We start from the raw sequence: 20379 nt of genomic DNA on the forward strand, positions 1-20379 counted from the left end.
CACAAACTGTGTTCGACCAAAGGTGGATGAGATTATAAACTAATACAAGAATAACGTTACCTACCGATATGGTTGAATATTGCTGAGAACAAACAGCAAGGCGTCACATGCCACCCCAAGTTGGTGGTGGAAAAGTAGGCGCATTGTCTGATGTTAGCACCGGGTGTTTTATTTTGAAAGTCAGCTCACAGAGGCCTGATTTACTCAGATCCCAAAATAGTGGACAGTAAGTTGTGTGTTACAGATTGCGCACACTGCTGGTGGGCGTGTTGCGCATGATTTACTTAGACCGCGTCCTTTAACTCAGAACCCAAAGAGTGGGTGCTAAATTGCGTGTTTGCTTCTTTTTGATCAATTGCATGCGCTGCTGGTGGGAGCGTGTCATCACTTTCACGCAATTCATGAAAATCAGGCATTCAAAAATTTGCATAATTGAGATTAAAAAATATTAGCGTGCAATTAAGAAAAAAATAAGCTTGTCACACACTTACTCATATTAGGCAAAATGTTTAGATTATATGGTGTTCATGTGATGATTGACATTAAGGTATTGCAAATTTGTTTGGTCAGACAGTATTAAAAAGGTAAGATGTGTAAAAGTATCAGTGGTGATTATATATTTGAAAGAGGGTTTTGCACTTATGTTAACTCTGGTATGAACCATTGAAGTATTTGCGAGAATAGCGTTAGCGCGAAAGCAAGTTTGAAGTAGGTGCAATGATGAATCAATAGCTAATCGATGATGACATTCAAGGGTAATTTCATAATTGATTAATCATTTTGAGGTCGTCTTTAATTTGATATTGTCCAAGTGTTCAAAATTTCAGCCTCTCACATAGTACATATTCTCAAGTTTCTGTAGTCCTCCATATTTATTTGGAAATCACTGAACAACATTTTTGCCCATTTCCTGACACATCATGGACCAAACTAGGAACAGAATCATAATCATTTTATGTGCATTTTCTGCACTGTCAATTTGAAATAATGTCCTGTTGTCCAGCATCGTGCCGTGGTGATAACTTGCAGTGCTGCCTTTGGTCTCCTTTTTACAGCAGTATTGAACACTTTGCACATGAGGAGCTTCGAAATTAACTCTGGTGGTTTCAACCAAGACGTAGTCATTTGCAAATTTGCAGTTTTCAATCTGCACCTGAGGCAGACGAGCGTATGACCCAGCGCATGACTCCTCAACACTGCGAGCTGTGTGTGCACACTGAGCATGAATACGTGAGACTGTGTGACTGTCTTTATTTACCGCACTCACAAACACATCGGGAATCATCACTTCCGGGCAGATATGTGATGGTGCTCGGATTAGCTGCTAGGGTTCATGGTTGCACACATCCATTCGATCCTTAGTCCCAGTTAAGGAAAGTTTCAGAAATTGTTAATGTTGTTTTCTGTTATGGATTAGGGTGGTAATCGTTTTTCACAATAAATAAGTAGCTGGGTGAAATTATTTTTTTCTTCAAAACTGATCTTTCAAGGGCTAGAATCTGATTATTGAGTTATGAGCCAAACTGTCGCCAGCGTTCTTTTCTTGCTTTACTTTTTTTTTTTTTTTTTTTTTTTTAATTGCTTGATTTTAGATGTTTAATTCTGTTTACCTACAATCGACCGTGACATTTGGAAGATGTGGTGATCATGTTGGCGTTATAGTAGTGGCCCTAAGTGCATTACTAACAACTATGGGTGGGACGAACTCTGAGATACTTCACAAAAAATTCTTTGATACATAGAATTCGAACTGCAGTGCCCACCAGACAGACATGTGATGCACACTAAAGCTAACACAGATCTCACGTCCACAATGATGTCCGTAACTTTTTTTTTTTTTTTTTTTACATAATGTATGATTTTCACATTATATATTAATCGACTAGATAGAGATTCCAGTGTGGACTGGTTGTAACTCTGGATTCACGCTAACATCTTTCTTGCCCCATCCCATAAAGTTAAATAGCAGTCAGTTCTTGTGGAATCCTGTTCACTAACAAAGGATCATTTTGAAAAGCACCTGCGCAGCAGTAAATATTTTTGTCACAAAATATTACAATTTACAAATTATTGTCACATGAATGAGTTCAACGAGCATCAAATGTGTCTTTCTTACTCAAGCTCCTGGTCCACATTTGGTTTTAAGTTTTAAATTTTCTCGTTTGTTTCTTAGTTTAATCATTCACAGACACACCAGATTCTCTTTGCAGTCATATGGGTTTGTGACGAAAGAAAATTCTAATCTTTTTATATCAGTAAGACCAATGTCATTAAAGAGCTTGAAACCCCCCCACCGCCACCAACACAATCACCAAAGCAAATGGTGTTTATCAGTATGTAAAGAGTTAAGGGAGTACAGTACTAACATTTTAAAGACTTCAGAAAGCAGGCTTAAATGCCCCTTGGTTTCAACTCAAAACAGTTTTTAAGAAAAAAAAATACGATCAGGTGACCATGAAAAGGAACTCAAATGTGCAAAGTGAAGACGCCGCCTTAGAAAATTTAAAATAATCACAAATTTGGCCCGTATTATTCTCTACGGTACTGTACAAAACAAATTGGATGTAAATTTGTTTGCGTCTAAAAAGAAAATAAAAATCAAGCTCCCTTTTCAATACTTTTTGTGGGGTTCAAAATTGAGATATCCCGCTGTGCCGGCAAGAAACATCACAATACTTAATGCAAATCATCAGATCTAAAACGGGACAATCGAGGAGATTCCACTTTACGTCACATTTAAATGTAGATGCAGAATCCCTATTTTTAAACCAGCCAGAGCACATTTTTCTGAGAGGAGCTCAAACAGACCTGGCGCGATGCGATCACACAAAAATAGGGTCATGAGTAATGCGGAACCGGTCCATTGTCGCATACCCAAGTTGTATACTTTAACATTTGCTCTTGTTTGCTCCTGCAGCATGTTTAATCTTGGCCCTCTGTCTGTCTGTCTCCCAACCTCTCTCTCTCAGCCTCTTTCGCTTTGTCTCTGTCTCTCTGCTCTTGCGCTGTCTCACACACTGTGTAACGTTTCACCCAGCATGCATTGTTACAGACTCCACCGAAGACAGGACCGAGTTTTTGGAAGACTTTGTAGTGGGTACTGTCAGTCCTATACCTGTAAAATAGTGATGTCTAGCAATGCCAGACAATTTTGATTCAATATGATACCGATTACTTTTTAGGTATGCTTCAACTTTACTTCTACACTACTTAAGACTATCAACTATTTCATTCAAAACAACATGAGAGAAGTGTCAATAATTAATAAAAAATGAATCATTCACAAACTTCAATCAAATTGAACATGAATTGAACATGAGATTTTTCTTTGTCAAATGCACCACACAGAAATCTGACACAGTCCAGTCTCCTACAATTTACTGACATCTGATCGTTCTGTTGCAGCTACGCTCAAGGAAATGCCAAAATAAATTTTGTCGGGGGGCAATAGAATTTATTTTGTGATTGTCTGTTTTGATGCATTACTGTATTTTCAATTTTCGTAGTTTCATTGAAGTAATTGTTAATTTACGTTTTTTGGAGGGGGTCATGACCGCCTCTCGAGTCAAATGAAGGGCTGTAGCTCCGTGTAGTGGATGCATTGTAGATTGCGCCTTATAGTCCAGTGCGTGCAATATATGAAAAAAAAATAGCCCATTCATTGAAGGTGCGCCTAATATTCCAGTGCGCCTTTTAGTGCGCAAAATACGGTAACTTACCCCAATGTTGTGGAAGTGACACATGCACTTTTTTAATTCTAAATTAAGGTGCATTTGGAAATTCATTGTCACCATACTCTTGACAGTGTGTGATCCAAGAGGCAGAGTGGGCTCTCTTACTTTAAATTTATACACGTTTTGTTGTCCATTCAATTTAAACCCCCCTTGCATAAAGCCTGCTTGTATAGCTTCAATCTTGTCCTGTCAGATTCCGATCAGTCGGAGTGTATCAGAGCGCGCTTGGAGTCCATCTTTAGTTTCGCTATTTAATGGCCGTTGTCACTACCCAATTGATACTGATATTGCTATGTTGATAACACAGAATCAATATGCTGTTAAGGTTATCGCTGAGCTTGCGGCAGGATGGAGAGAGGAGCAACAACATAGCAGCGTTTGACGTGTCAGGGGGGCGTGGTTGCCAAATTGTGTGGCCTTTGTTTTGAGAGCCAAAGGACTCAACCAGAGTGTGCAGCTTTCACTCTGTGGAAAGAAACTGAAAACCGTGGTCTGGTCCTGTGTCATTTGTATTAAAATGACACAGTAAACACATGGTGTGTTGTTCTGTAACATTCATGGTGAAAGATAGTGACTGAATCTCTCCGGTCCCCTTTCTTAGAAATATGTCTCACAGAGAGAAAGAGAGAGAGAGTCCAAATGTCTTGTACCAAAACACAAAAGAAAAAAAGTGGGTGAGATGCTCACTCGACATTTCTCAGTTTGTGGTCATATGTATGTGCCGCATGCAGCGGGCAAAGCCCTCAACAAAAAATTAGTTCCACACCCTTACAGACACATTTTTTGACTTACACAAGTCACAAAAAAACTTCATTGTGTAATTTTGTAGTTGATGGTTGGGCAGGCACTCCAGAAGCCCAAATAGACAAGCAATTAAAAAGTCAGTTTTCAGCCGCAAGTGTCAAATTTGAAATCCTGGATTCATTTTTTTTTTTTTAGCATTTTACTGGAGAATTTGAAACAATATTTTCTTTCAATTAGTCCTCTTTCATTACAGCTAATTGGTGAGACTTAATCAATGAATTTGAGTGTGAATAAGAATGAATCATGGAAATGTTGGATGGGGTTCTTTTTGTTGTCATTGCCTATGTTACACACCATCATGCATTAACTATCGCGTGTCTGTTTCAGAGAGAAGAAGCAAAAAATTCAGGATATCAAGAATAATATCAAAGAGGCCATTGAGGTGAGTGCTCATCAGCCACTAACAGCAGTATAAAAACACTAAAGCCAGTGATGGGAAAATGTCGCTTCAAATTTAATGATATGGCAATTCAGTGTACTTTTAGCCCAATGTTGAACAGAGAATGCCATCTAGAAGAGTAAAAAAAACAAACAAACACACACACACACACACACACACACACACACACACACACACACACAACTTGTTCGTGAAGAAAATTCAAAGCTTCATTTTCCTATCACTAACAAAAAACGATTTTCCGTTATACCGGTTTCACACCGGAACGGCCTCGCTCGGATCGGAGCGTTCTGGAACCTGTAATGGAAAAGCAGCTTAAAAATGATTCATACATTCTGGATGGATGGCTGCTGAAGTTGAGGATGAGGAGAGAGGAGCGTCGGCACAAAGCGCCGATGCGTATTTGGAACTGAGAGACGCCGCTTGGAATTGAAACGGATTTACATGGGACAGGAGAAGTGAACCAATCTATTTTTTTCGTCAATGGACACTACAGCCTCTTGTTTACTTTGAAACTTAGCTTGGAGCCGACGTGCACATTTTGAGCATGACATCTCTGATCCACTGTTGAAAGGACACTTTGATTCTCTCCTTTTCATCTAGAAGAACTTCAAATAAATCGTATGAGGGAAAAGTGTTTAAAAGATTGCACGATTGTCCGTGATTTTCTGGTGTGTGTTGTGTTAACGGTTTTGTTAAGCGCTTTGTTAAAGCTGCAGCTGTTGTGAAAGCGCTATATAAATCAGGATGTATTGCATTGTATTCATTCGGCTGCAATGACATCTACTGCTTGTACACGTTGAAATGTAACGTTGGTCTGCTTCTTGTGTTTTTACTACAGACAATAGTGACAGCAATGAGCACTCTGATGCCACCAGTGCAGTTGGCCTGTCCAGACAACCAGTACCGGATTAAATATATCCTCAACCTGGTCAACCAGAAGGATTTTGAGTTTCCAGTTGTGAGTATTGTGCTACGCAATAATCACAATCACACCGACAACAGAAGTATAACTACATTTTGACTAATGACTACTGAGAATAAGCGGTACACATAATGGATGAATGGATAGATGGATGGATGGATTTTGTGACCTAAAAAATATTTGGTTATATTTAACGTTTGTTGTTCGGCAATTTTCACAGATTTTTTGTTGCAGAACCTATCCTTCGTATTTGGTTCTTGCACAGGTTTCATAGTTTTAGTGTGTTTGTACAAAGTGCAGTAATTTAGGCACAGATGCTAGTGCTAACACAACAGGAGGGGTGTCCTTTCTGTTCCAGAACTATTTTCATCCAGTGATTATGAGCAGGTCTCACCTTGGGACCAATACTGAATTTTACCATGGTTTCAACCGCACCCTCCTTAACTTCCAGAAGTCACTTCATCCAATTTGTGTACCGCTTCTCCGGAGTACATCATGGACTAACTGCCAATCAACCATTCACATGGAAATCAAAGTGGCTCTAAAAAACACACAAATGCAGAGAGAGAGCATCAAAACTCCACACAGATTCTAACCCAAATCTCCAGACTGCGCCACAGAATTACTAGGGCAGGGTTCAAAAAATGGATTAACCATTTTGAATAGATTTTCCTTTTCATAGCACAATATTGAGTCATAACATCATAAATCGATATAAAATTGAATTTTGCTTCAAGACGTAAATGTTTGAACACTAAGACTGACCAAAAATAAATGAAGCCACAAAGCATTTCACTTAGGCCTCTTGATTTAGAGCACAAACACAGGAGGAACGTGACTAAGGTGCATCTATAAAAGTATAAAAATATAAAGACTATAAAATATAATAAAAAGGCCCACACCTCACAACATACCAAGGACTGGGGTCTCTGTCACTTCTTATCCTAAGTGTACAAAATTCTGTATTTAAAAGCTTTGGATCATACAGTATTTAGGCTTCTTTAAGAAATATTTCAAAATAAAATGATTTTTAAAAAAGTCCTATGTACAATGCATATTGTACCCACTAAGATTGGGTAGGCCACCCACTTCTGGGTTGCAATCCACCACTGGAGAATCACTGCGATTAGACCACTGAACTTTGTAGTTTGAGAAGGATCATCTTTACAAACCTGTGTCATGTCAATATGAAGCTGTTGGATTCATAGTCACTGGCAGGTGAGTTTTATTCGGATCACGTTCAAGTTTTGCATTGAAAACAGTATTTGAGATGTCAAAATGGAACAAAAATCATGATGCGGACACTGGTGCTATCCCTTATAGGCACTTGTTTTATTGTGAAATTGCAATATTACTATTGTAAAATTTGATTCAAACTCTATTTTTGTCATAATTGTGATTGATCAGTGACAAGCGGAAACAATCATGTAAGTGTATGCTTGATGGTGAGCAGCTCCCCTCAGGTACGTGTCACCAAATCCCAGGTGATAATCCCTTGACAAATTGTAGCAAACACTAAGGTGTACTCATGATCACTCGATGATACCTGTGTGGGCCTCATATTCCTCAGTAGGATTTTCTCATTATCTAATTGTCCAAGCCAAGAGACTGTTAATCAGGTGCCACTTCTGGGACCTCCTTGCCCTTGCTAGTTGTTTTATTTGTCTGTCGATCTATCTACTGGAAAATCATTGCAGGTTTTTTAACAGTTTTTTAATTACGTGAGCAAATACATAACACTGTCTTTTTTTTTTTTTTTTTTTTTAATCTTTGAACAAATTTCAATTGACACCAAGCACTTATTGAATACCAAGAAAACTGGCAATCATTAGCAGAACACAATTCCTCATATTCATTTGACGGCTAAAGTTGCGTGCATTCCCTCTTGTTGCTTGGTAGAATTTGTGGCGCCAATTGGAACAAAAGTTAGCTCGCTTTTTTTTTTCCACTTCGGTGTCATGTGGTGCGGCACTCTTCCACTTCCCCTGTTATAAAATTTCCATTTGCTTGTACGATTCTATGACAGCAACAGAGTTTCTTTCCCTTTTGAGCTTCATCTCCTGTATCACCCATTGACTTTGGGAAAACATGGTCATCAATAGTGTCCTCGTCATGTGAAAAAAAAAAAGTTTTTCCAATTTCCTGGTGATTATTATATGAATGTATGTACCTGACTTACTACTACTTACTACTAAATTGTATGTTTCATATAAGCTGGTGAGGTTAGTTGCAGTAGTTGTAATTGAATAAAGAGGAAAGAGGATTCCACACATGGATAGGGGAATGGAATGAGCATTTTTTTTTTATTGTTGCTGCAAGCACATGACATGATTATGAAAGAATTCTATGTTGTTAAACACATGATGAGACTGCCGTCATGGTTAGCTGCTCTTAAAAGGTTGTGGCCCATTCGTGTGACAGTCTCTCATCGTTCCAAAGGGGGGAAAAAAAAAACAGAACGAACAAAGTCACTACAACAGAGAACAGTGGAACCCTACCATTTGTGTTCAGGACTGAGCCTAACCTTTGCAAATCTTAGCGGATAATTAATGCTTCCCTAAAATTGATTACAATTGCCTGAATTAACAGTTAAAAACCCATAAATAAACACTCCAATACAATAAATATCATTATGTACATACTGTAGACAAGTGGTCTCCAACCTTTTTTGAAGCCGGGAGCTACTTCCTGGGTGTTGTTTAACGCGAAGAGCCTCCAGTTTGTCACACACTTCTAAAATGACTAATTTGGAGAAAGGTTACCTTTAATTTTGCCATAATTGTGTTAGTCCTTTATGTGAAGATACTGATCGCGTTAATAATTTACAGTGTCATACTGGCCCAGGGCCATTGGGCCACCATTTATGTCTTACTGTCTTTATCTTAGTGGGGAGTTAGTTACTAGTTGCTGTTTTGAAAAATAGTTCCCTCGGGTCAGAACAGTTCCTCTCTTTTATAAATGAGCTCCTTTCTGTTCTGAGCCATGTTATTAGTGCCAGCGGTGCACGTTGCTTTGAACTGAGCATTAAACACGGCTAAATCAATTAATCACTCACCCGAGTTTGTGTCATCCCCTATGAGCCATCTTCTGTGAGCCAGAGCGAGTTGAAATCAGACAAACACAACATAAATGAAGGTATTTGAACGAAAGATCTTCAATGACACAACATTCTTTTTGGTTGAGATTACTGCACGCTGCACACAAAATATGGAGCCTACTGTCAAGATATTTGGTGTTTTGTTTTTTTTTTGCGCTGGAGAAACTTCCTTGGCATCCTTCAAAAGTAATGAAGAGAGAGTATGCTGTGCTCTCTACAAAACATGTGTAAGGGCAAGTAAGAAGTCAGTGTTATGTCTATATTCAGTGTTGTCTTCGTTTGTTTAGCCCTTTTCTTTCCTCCCAACCTTTCTTTGACTAGGGCTGGGCGATATGGCCCAAAATTCATATCACTATCAATTGATACCCTTTCACGATAATGCTACATATCACAATATCAAAAATGTTAATTAATAATTCATCAAATTAATCCGTTTTGAATAGGTTATTTGTGTACTCCAAGAAGAATTAGTTAAATAGCGCTAAAACAAATATTGATTGTGCTCATTTCAAGCCAGACTTAAATGTTAGCACTCCCTCGTGCAAACAAAATGATTATACTCCTGAAATGTAAAATGAAAACAGTACAACTGGCTTTTAGTTTATTTTTATAATTCATTCAAATTACTGTGCCCATGGATGAATGAGCCTTTACCGATTCTGTTTTCAGCTGTAATAAAGAAAAACAAGTCTGAAAATAACAAATAACGTAGCTGATTCGGTTAGGTTTCTGTTTTGTGCAATGTACTATACTTATACACGTCTTCTCGGGTTGCTGCTGAAACAATTCAAATTTCTCCAATGTGGAAGTAATAAAGGTTCTGATATTTTAAATATATGTAATATAACGCATATACTTTTTTGTCACACTGAGCAGTGCGCACAGAAGGGGATACAAAGATATCATCAACATGCATTCCTGCGATTGAGTCCAAATCTCTACCCGCAGGCAATTTCATACCTTATATTAAATATACCCTCATTACCGCATAGCCCTACTTTTGCCTCTATTTACATTTGACTGACGTGCACACAGGCGTCACCCAGGCACAAAGTACTCGCTGGTGGTGTCAACAAGTTAGTCAAGGGGCCCACCTTTCGTTTTTCGTTCCAGTGAACGTGTTTAACAGTGGATGCCTCAAGTCGTTGAGCAGTAAATGGGCCAATTTGAATCAAGTAAACCTCACTAAATTTGGTAATTGGAAGAGATTCATTCAATTGCGTTACAATTTGAATGTGTCTCATGCAGTTTGTTCTGTACGATCGAACATTGGTTCTATGTAGCCAACACTGCCGTCAACGTTTTGACATTGGGCAGAAAAAGATATATTGACACCCAAACAATTATTGGTATTGAAAAAGATTGCTTGTAATAATATGTATTTTTCATAATTATTTATATATATTCCGATTGGATGGAGATGTGCATTTCAGGTTATATCTGATTGGCCGAAGCCGGATTCCTCTATTCCAGTTTACAAGCGACGCCGGCTTTATGTTGCAGTCATGACATAAAACTTTATTATTAGCATTATTTCTTTCTTTCTTTACTTTCGGTTTAAAGCGGCCCCAAACCCTGGCTATTGTTGATATTCAAGGAAGTCACCACTCACTGAGGAATGCAGTCCGTCTTTAACTAATGTCTGTGTGGTACACACACAACTGGCTAAATGGTTTAACACATTGCAAATAATGTTTTGAAATTCTTATAGTTTCAAGGGACAAATTTTTAAATCAGGGGGCGGCACAGCTCAGTGGGAGAGTGGTCATCACCCAACCCAGAGGTTGGGTGTTTAATTCCCACCCATTACGACTTTGTCAAAGTGTCCTTGAGCAAGATACTTAACCCCTAGTTGCTCCTGAAGCTGCATCATCAGTGGGTAAATGAGGAAACTGTCTAAAGTGCTTTGAGTACCAAAAATAGAAAAGTGCTATGCAAGTGACATTTACTATTTATCCACCAACGTTTGTGGTTGACCTAACTGAGTTAGCCGACTTTTCGTCCCTGTCTTTTTTGCCCTTTTAAACCAGCCAGAGTTTTTCCATTGAGCAAACAATGAAAGTTCCTCCTATTCAATTAATGTATGCTTTGTGTTGCACTACCTCTGCAGGAGTTTTACGACCATGCAAAAACACTGTGGCAGGATGAGGGCGTCAAGGTGTGCTTTGAAAGATCCAACGAGTACCAGCTCATCGACTGTGCACAATAGTGAGTAACCCAACATTTAAATGACATGCATACAGTTATGTAGACCAGGGGTGCCGATGTCCGGTCCTTGAGACCCCGTATCGAGTCTTTTAGATGTCTCCCTCCTCCAACACATCAGATTTAAATGATCAGGATCGTTATCAGGCTTCTGCATAGCTTGCTGATGAGGTTGGATAGGGACCTGATGGAGACCTTTATAATGACCGCTAATAGAATGTTGACATGGCAACAAAATAGAGTTGCAGTATTAACACTTTTTTTTGTCTCAGAAAGTAGCTCAGTGTAATTTTTACATGCTATTTCCGGTACATGTTTAACACAGTATCTGTAAGGCATTCAATTTTAAGGGTAATTTTATAAAATGAGCTTGAATTATTGAATTTTGGGACTCTTGGGTTAGTAAAAGAATCAAGTCAATGAATGTTTCTGATAAAAGCTGACTGAATGCGTCACTGTTATGATGTAATGAACAATTTTAGTGAGTTTGCACAAACACACACAAATCAGAACAGTTATTCAGTGTTGGCTGTTGTATCTAAAAATAAGATGCAAGCAGGATTTGGTTAAAATCCAGGGGATTACATTAAAAACGTAGCAGCTAAATGGATCCTCAACAACTATTTTTTCCTTTTGTGTGTGGCTCAATTGTCATAAAAAATAGGATTTGACTCTTTGCTGACACCTAGTGACTGAACTGAATATTGGCGGTCTGTCCTTCATTGCTATTATGAGTCAGCATGTGCAACTAACACTTCCAGTTATACCCTATCATTGTTTGAAAAAAACGCACCTGGTATTGATCATGATGAAGTCTTGACCAGTTTGAGTCACGATATACAAAGTTTGACAAAACTTCATCTTAATTTATGTTCGACACATGCATTCTGCCTGGGTGTGTTCACTTCTCTCAACATTATCATCATGATGGTCTTCACAACATGATCATCAGTACTTGTCTTTGTGAGGATATTAGGGCATTGTGATCTGATCGGGTCGCTAACAAAGACCAGAATATTCTGGAGCAATCTGGCTTTGTGTAACATTGAAGTCCGGGAGCAAACATGGCCGAGGCTGAGTCATCTGTAGGCCAAAGGATGCTGAAAAAGAGGAGTAGGTGGAGGAGGAGATGGAGGGCTGATATATGAAGACTTGACACCTTGCAGTCTTGAATGCTTTTCAGCAGTTAGCCACAATGTTAAAAATGTTAGCTACGTGGAAATTTGAGCTTCAACACTTGGTTTTGTTTGATAAATTTTGACGAGTCTCTCCTTGCCAACTCCACTGTTCCTCCCTGTGGGGCTTGCGGTGGTATAGTCCAGTCCCTTGTTTCTTCCCTCCCTCTTTGCTGTCAGGTCCAGCACAAAAGCCAGAGCTTCTCCTCCTTTTCCTCCTCCTGTGTGTCTGTCTGTCTTTCCTGGAGCCACTCCAGCCTCACCAGATTGGGAGCTGATAGACTATTAATAGCACCTGTAGTTGGGTCTCCGTGGTAACGATGCCGGAGGCTGCGGCGCCGGGGAGCTATTTTTGAAATGTGCTCAGTAATGTCAGACAGACGCCACTGTGCCTCTTGTCGCTCTCTCTTTTGCACCATGTCATCACCCCACATTGTCTTTTAACAACTTCATCCACTACCATTGCGTCTACACACACAAACTCCAAATAAGGTCCTTCAGACTCAGTCCCGCTAAGCAATACATTTGAGTTCACTGCCAGCTAAATGTTTCACTTGCCATTGCCAAAACTCTCATTCAGATGTTTGAATTTTAAAGTTCTTTTTTTTTATGACTCTTTCAGATAAAGTGGGGGAAAAGTGATTGAAAATATTTTCAGTAACATATTAACATTGACTCTCAGAAGAATGTAAAAAGGAGTTGTTTGCTGGCATGAAAAATACAACGAATACTAGAGCTGCGAGCAGCTATAAAGGGCCCTCGCAACTGTGGCCTCGTCAGGGTTCTTGTACATCGGTGTACTGGCACGTCGGGGTGTACTGACCCCCAGTCTTTTGACCGGGAACCAAAAATACACGTTTGGGCCATTTTCGTCTGAAATTTTTCATTGACTGAATTTGCTGTGCATCACAATAAATAATTACAGCTGTCTAATAGTAGTCCTTGTTTCTCTGCTCAGCTTTTTAGACAAGATTGACATAGTGAAGCAGAGCGACTACACTCCAACAGACCAGGTGAGTCTTTGCTCACCACTCACACGTTGCTTTTTTAGCTGTCTTTTACAAAAAAACATTTTTCACTGCAAGTTCATCATTGATTTTAACAACTGTTCAATTGTTTTGTTTTTTTTTTGTTTTTTTTTTCGTATCAGGATTTGCTGCGGTGCAGAGTACTGACATCAGGGATCTTTGAGACGAGATTCCAAGTGGATAAAGTTAATTTCCAGTAAGTCAAAATCACAAATCCTACCATGTGTTTTAAACAATTTGTCACCTCTGAAATTAGATCATAAACAACAATCATCGAGAAAATTGCATCCACATTTCCTTTGAAATCCTGCACAGTTGCATGAAATTACAACTTGATCTGTTGATGTTTGACAGGGTTCGAAACAATTTACCCAGTAAATGGGGAATTGCAGTTGAAAGTAAATGTCTGTGAAATGCTTACATTGTGTCTCATTCTGATGGAACATGAACACATACATTTGGAACCGTTAGAAATGAATTATAAAAATGAAACCATCAAGTAGTCTGTTTTAAATGTCAGAGGAGTGGGAGGACAAATGTGTTGTATCCTACCCAGAGGCAACAGAAAAACTTGGGAGGGGGGGGGGTGGCACAGGGTTCAAGACGCACTGTCACCAATGCGGGCAACCCATGCTCAAAAATTATATTTTCACATTATGATGTTGGGTTGCTACATGTACAGTGAGTTGCACAATGAAAACGCAGGATTATTCATGCTTTAAGATGGATGCCCACACTGGCGTCTCTCGCAGTGCCAGGAAACTTAGCGATATTGCGAACATGACCAGAGAGCTAATGTTGTTTACGCCACAGACCGCAGTCCCGATCGTTTGTATTACCTGTAGCTCGTGAAATGGAAGAAGACATACATTTGAACACCCATTTGACGAACAGAATGGTTAATTTCTCAAGGTTTCCATGTATAGACATTAGAGGCTGAAATTTATTTGGGAATTGCGTGGGACTCGATAAGCGGTCGTTTCCATTCATGTTTGATTACTGGTGCATATACGTCACCAGCTTTCAGTCGCACAGCTCGTTGAAATCACTGTACATTTATTCGAACACCTCAGTCTATATGTCGTATGTCAGATTTAGCTATTTGGGCTTTTATTTAAGTGAGTATTGATAAGCTGCGTTGGGGGGGGGTTATTGAACCAAGGTACCCAGTTTTCATTAATTAACAAAAATGTTGACGGGTAACCAGTCAACCAAAGTATAAAAAGAGTATGAACTATGTATTGAAATAATGAACTTTTCTCCCCTATTTAGTCAAAATGTATTTAAAATGTACTTTTCCCTGACACCATCCAGCATTTGAAGTGCTTGAAAGAAAATGTTCCATTTTAGGGAGATCCACAAGTTTGATTTTGAACAACAATAGGGAATTTCAGTTTATTGGAACTTTTTTATGGTGATTTATTTTCAATACAGTATTCGCACAGCTTACTCAATTCAGTCAATTTCACCAATATATGACTATCCAAGAGAGCCACGTGGTATCCGCATTTCACCTCTGAACCCTACTGTATCTCTGATTGACAGCATGTTTGACGTTGGTGGTCAACGAGATGAGCGCCGAAAATGGATCCAGTGCTTTAATGGTAGCGTGTGGCGTCATTTAAAAAACAAATTTTTTTTGCCTCTTGATTCGTTCGCCACAAAATTATCGGAGAGTTTGTGACTTCTCTGTTTTTCATGTCTTCCTCCTGGCAGACGTGACGGCCATTATCTTTGTGGTGGCCAGTAGCAGTTACAACATGGTGATCAGAGAGGACAATGAGACCAACCGTTTGCAGGAGGCTCTCAACCTTTTCAAGAACATCTGGAACAACAGGTGAACAGTTCTACAGGGGGAAATTGTCCAAAGTCAAAAAATTCAAATCTAAAGCTGATTTTTCAAGACAGGCACTAAGGTCTAAAGTTTAAAAAACAAAACAAAACAAAACTACTTGCCTGCGTAGATAATTGAACATCACTTTTTAAAATGAAATGTCATACAAATGAGAAAAATGACCACCATTAGCAGAGCTGCCAATTACGTTACAGTTTATCTGTATTTTGTTATGGAAATCACTGAACACTAGCGCATTCCTCTTGTAACGCTGCTTGTTCCGGATATGTAAAAAAAGACAGAAAAGAAACGTCAAAAACATCAATAAAAATATTAGACCCCAAAAAAAGTAATGGGTCACATTGCTCAAACGGGTTGAAGCGAGCAAAAGTACAATGTAGATAATTGCAACAGACAAACAGACTACTGTCGCTCATTCAATGTTGCCATTGGGAAATTGTCTCACCAAATGTTTTAACTTCAAATCTCTTTTGTAGTACCGGCGCACTGGCAAACGTGTTGGGTTGAATCGCTGCACATAATAGACGGCATGCCACAGAGTTGGCTGCAGGAGCTATTCCTTTGTCTTTAAAATGTCACAACTTTGGATGACATTTCCACCTTGAAAAGCACCTGCTCTGAACGATTGAATATACCAATTACACAAACACGCGTTTAAAGAATTCGGGTATCTTGAAACAAGTGAAGACTGGAAACACGTAACCTAACCATCCACACCGTTCCACTGAAACCTCATCAATCATCAAAGCTGGTCCAAAGCCTTTTGAAAGATAACCAATCTTGGACAGTTTTCTGCTTCCGTCCCTCAGAAAACACAACCAAACCTACAGTAAGAGGTGGTTGTCAGTTTTGGAACACAAACACTAAACTATTAACTTTCATTGGCATAACCATTTTTGCCTTAGAATTTTTTTCTTTTTGCAAATCAGTAACAATACAAGGTTCATTTGCCCTCACGCAAATGGTTTATTGGTTGTAAATGCAAACAAACTATAAACACTTTGAGTTATGGTCATTTCATTAGAGAAATGAATAGTCTTCATGAAGCCGCCAATAGTTTTGGCCGTATCTGTATAGAAAAAGTAGCATGAATGCTTTTTGAATGTAATATAGTTACATTCAGAAGTCACTTTCCCATCTGGTTTGTGAAGTGTCCTGCTTTTTCACTTCTACATAATTTTACGTGAGGGTTCCCCAGCAACAGATGCTGCACAACAGCATCAAATGTCCATCACGTCATTTATTTACAACATCCGGCGGCCATTAAAGTTACACAACAGTTGGGGATTACCAAAATTTTTGCGTTTTTGTAAGTTTTCTGTTATTTGGCAAATAATCCAGTGTTTTTCTCAGGAGGTTGGGAGTTGGCTCAGAGTGTAATCCAAAGTGTTGTGTTCTCTTCAGGTGGCTGCGAACCATTTCTGTCATCTTGTTCCTAAATAAACAGGACCTCCTTGCAGAGAAAGTGCTGGCAGGGAAGTCCAAAATTGAGGAATACTTTGCGGAATTTGCTCGCTACACTACACCTGACGATGGTGAGGAGTCCTTGTACAAATCTTCTCCAAACTCACTAGACACTATCACATAAAATGTTAGCATACAGAATATATACCATATCAGCTAGTGTTTGAATGAAAAAATAATAATGAGACTTCTCTACCTCCCAGCAGGAATTTTGACTCATTGTTCAAGCACAAACTGCTCCAGTTGTCTTTTGAGCTGTGTGTTTTGGGTCATTACTGTGTTACAAAATCCATGAACTGTGACTCTCTAGAATAACTCAGTTGTCCTGAAATTTTATTGTAGCCTGCACAGATTCAAGATGAATCAGACAATTGTTTGCAACCGCAATAGACATGAGGAATTGGAACAGGAATCTTTCAAATTCCAACCAAGCTCATACCTACTTGTTGCTCAATGTGGATTCTAAAATATTTTCTTTGCAAACAAAATGCCGGGAAAATATGTTAATATTTTGGTCACTGAAGTGAAGTGAAAGCTTTTGTAAAAGTCAGATTGCTAAAAGAGTGTACGCGGCCCATGCCCCCCCCCCCCTTGCAACCGCAATAGACATGAGGAATTGGAACAGGAATCTTTCAAATTCCAACCAAGCTCATACCTACTTGTTGCTCAATGTGGATTCTAAAATATTTTCTTTGCAAACAAAATGCCGGGAAAATATGTTAATATTTTGGTCACTGAAGTGAAGTGAAAGCTTTTGTAAAAGTCAGATTGCTAAAAGAGTGTACGCGGCCCATGCCCCCCCCCCCCACACCCAACCGGCCCCATGAACAGTCTCAAATGGTTTGCCATGTGTGAATGTTTTGTCTTAGTTATCCACTTCTGTGGTCTATTGTTCTTGCAGCGACACCAGAGCCTGCAGAAGATCCCCGTGTCACAAGGGCCAAGTACTTCATAAGAGATGAATTCTGGGTGAGTGTTTCTTGTTTGTTCCATATTTAACGACACATTGATTCCTCAACTGACAGATCAAAACTAAAAAGAAAAAACAACTCAGGCACTCAAGGACACATTACACAATACTATACATCTTTATTAATGTAGCGGTTTCACAACAGCTGCAGTTGTAACAAAACGCTTTACAGAGCAGTTAACAAAATATGGTAATATAACACAACTCATGACATAAGACATGGACAGTCATGCAATCATAACCACTATTCCTGCATATGCCTTGTTGTTGGAAGGAATTACAGATGAAAGAGGAGAGATTCAAAGTGTCCTTTCACCAGTGGATCAGAGACGTCATGCTCAAAATGTAAACAAGAAGCTGTAGCGTCCATTGATGAAAAAGAGATTGGTTCACTTTTCCTCTCCCATGAAAATCCACTTCAATTCCAAGCACCGAATCTCTGGTCCATATGCGCTCCATGCCGACGCTCATCTCTCCTCATCCTCAGCTCCAGCAGCCATCCATCCAGCATACTTTACACCTGTTTTTAAAATACAGTGAAAACGCTACACAATCCATTTTGTCACACTGGTCTACCTTTTTCTAATTTAGAATAAAAAAATTAAAACAACTACAAGAAATAATGGAAGTCTAAAAAAATGGGCTGTCACAGCATCATTAAACCTTGTTTTTATTCCCCCCATTCTGATCCATACAATCACAGACGCATTCAAACCTCCACTGAAGAGGTTCCACTGTAAATAGATCAGCTGATTTTTTTTTTCCTCTCGAGACATGTCGATTGGGTGGATTTTAATTCAAATTTTCTTTTAGTTGCCAATAACAAAGGCAAAATACTGCTTGAGAGGTACCAAAAGAGGGCGCTGTTGATTTAGTCTGCCAGTGAGCTGTAGCATCCCACCAGACACAATTATGCCCATGGCGGCTCATAGAAAAGTTCTCAATTGTGCATCAAGAATAAACAACACAAAAACTGAATCTATCCTTTTCCAAGCAGTGTACATTAGTTAGGACAGACGTTGAACTATGGAAGCTGTAAAAGGAAAATGATTTAAAAAGAAAGAGAAAAAAAAAAGAAATTTAAAATTATCTCAAACCCATCCCCCATCCGTTATCTGAACTGCTTCTCATTATATTAATAGCTGAAGTCAGTTTACCGCTCTAGTATATCATCCTCTGTGAACCCCGAACTGTTCTCCTAAATGCAGTTAGACAAACGCAACACAGATGAAGCTTTTGGAACCGAACAACATTCTTTTGCCTGAAATAAATGCATGCTGCATGCAGAATCTGAAGCCCAACTTTGCTGATTTTTGATGGGTTTATGTGCTGAAATAACTTAGTTCCTTGAAAAGTAGTAAACAGAGATTGAATATTTTCTCTACAAAGACTGTGAGGTCAAGTGGGAAGTCAGCACTGCCACACATTGTTTTGTTTTATTATTTTTTTTATCTTCCTCTCCTTTTTACATCTGGCAATCACTTACATGGCTATCTGCTTTGAACTATGGAAGCTGCTGGGGAAAAAAAGATTTTTAAAAAATCGCTCTGACAAATAAATTGAAAAGGTTTTTTTTTTAATGTCATGCATTTATTATAGAGGCGATTCATAGCTAACAAAAAATAACTCCACAAATAAATGAAAATGATTTCCAATACAGGAATTAGGTACAAGTTGTCCTTCTGAAAAGTATTTTCCTTTGATTTTAATGAATTCAAAATCAATTACCTTTTTCATTGCAGTCGGAAAAGCACACTCAAAAAGAAATGTTGCCGACTGAAAATTATGTCATAGTTGTTCAGGCATTGACCAGTCCACCAGCCCATCTTGAGAACATTACATGACCAAACTCAGAAAAAAATATATGATATTGTCAAGAACATTTTGGAGTTGACTTCCCCTTCAATTTGATCATGTGCATTGGGTGCACATGATTAAGTTGTGGTAACCTGATGCAATTTTCCCATCTTCTTCTGATACATAAATTGTCAAATACACATCAATTGAACACATTGTAATCATGAGAAACCGATGTGTGCGACATGTAGGATTTCATTAAATTCAAATGAGGGCTTTTTTTTCCTTCAGTATACAAACTTAGACACAGCAGCAATCTCCTATTACTGAGATGATGTCGTTCTGTTCCTTCTCCAGAGGATCAGCACTGCCAGCGGGGACGGGAGGCACTACTGCTACCCCCACTTCACCTGCGCCGTCGACACGGAAAACATCCGCCGTGTCTTCAACGACTGCAGAGACATCATCCAGAGGATGCACCTGCGGCAGTACGAGCTCTTGTGATGGGACGGCAAAATAAAAAGGAAAAAGCAAAACAAAAAGAACAAACTTGGGAAACACCCTGAGGCTTTGAACTCTTCCACAGACATGCCAAAAAGACACTTAAAGCAGTACATGATGCCAACTTCCCCTCGCTGCTAACTCCATTCTGATGGACGAGTCTGAGGGGGCGTGGTCTACAACCAACCCTCACTTTGGCCACTTTTCTCCTCTGTCACACAAGTCTGGACTGGATGGAATTCACTTTACATTTGCAGCCGCTTGGAGTGTTGCCACTTTGATGGAGCGAGAGAACTGTTGCGCACAGATGGGAACAGATCTCCTATATGCTTGACCGAAATACAAGTGTCGTGCTCAGATATTGAATCGTACTGCACATGGGAGCATGAAGACGCACACGCACACACACACACACACACACACA

General features: G+C 39.2%; 1 protein-coding gene across 2 annotated transcripts in view; it reads left to right on the forward strand.

Annotated features, from left to right (window-relative positions):
* Window positions 1-20379, forward strand: part of gnas (GNAS complex locus) — a 35383-nt gene that overhangs the window by 9370 nt on the left and 5634 nt on the right. Inside the window, exons 3-12 of one of the 2 annotated variants that reach the window (XM_019873104.1) lie at window positions 4866-4920; window positions 5780-5899; window positions 11071-11168; window positions 13299-13353; window positions 13491-13564; window positions 14914-14972; window positions 15085-15205; window positions 16628-16758; window positions 17589-17656; window positions 19812-20290. In XM_019873104.1, the coding sequence (XP_019728663.1) occupies window positions 4866-4920; window positions 5780-5899; window positions 11071-11168; window positions 13299-13353; window positions 13491-13564; window positions 14914-14972; window positions 15085-15205; window positions 16628-16758; window positions 17589-17656; window positions 19812-19958 (928 nt within the window). In that variant the 3' untranslated portion in view covers window positions 19959-20290. Of the gene's footprint in view, window positions 1-4865; window positions 4921-5779; window positions 5900-11070; window positions 11169-13298; window positions 13354-13490; window positions 13565-14913; window positions 14973-15084; window positions 15206-16627; window positions 16759-17588; window positions 17657-19811; window positions 20291-20379 lie in introns of those variants that run through there. The other variant, XM_019873105.1, reaches the window with a different exon arrangement.

The sequence above is a fragment of the Hippocampus comes genome, unplaced genomic scaffold (genome assembly GCF_001891065.2).
Source record: "Hippocampus comes isolate QL1 unplaced genomic scaffold, H_comes_QL1_v1.1 scaffold28, whole genome shotgun sequence".
In the NCBI taxonomy this organism is placed as follows: domain Eukaryota; kingdom Metazoa; phylum Chordata; class Actinopteri; order Syngnathiformes; family Syngnathidae; genus Hippocampus; species Hippocampus comes.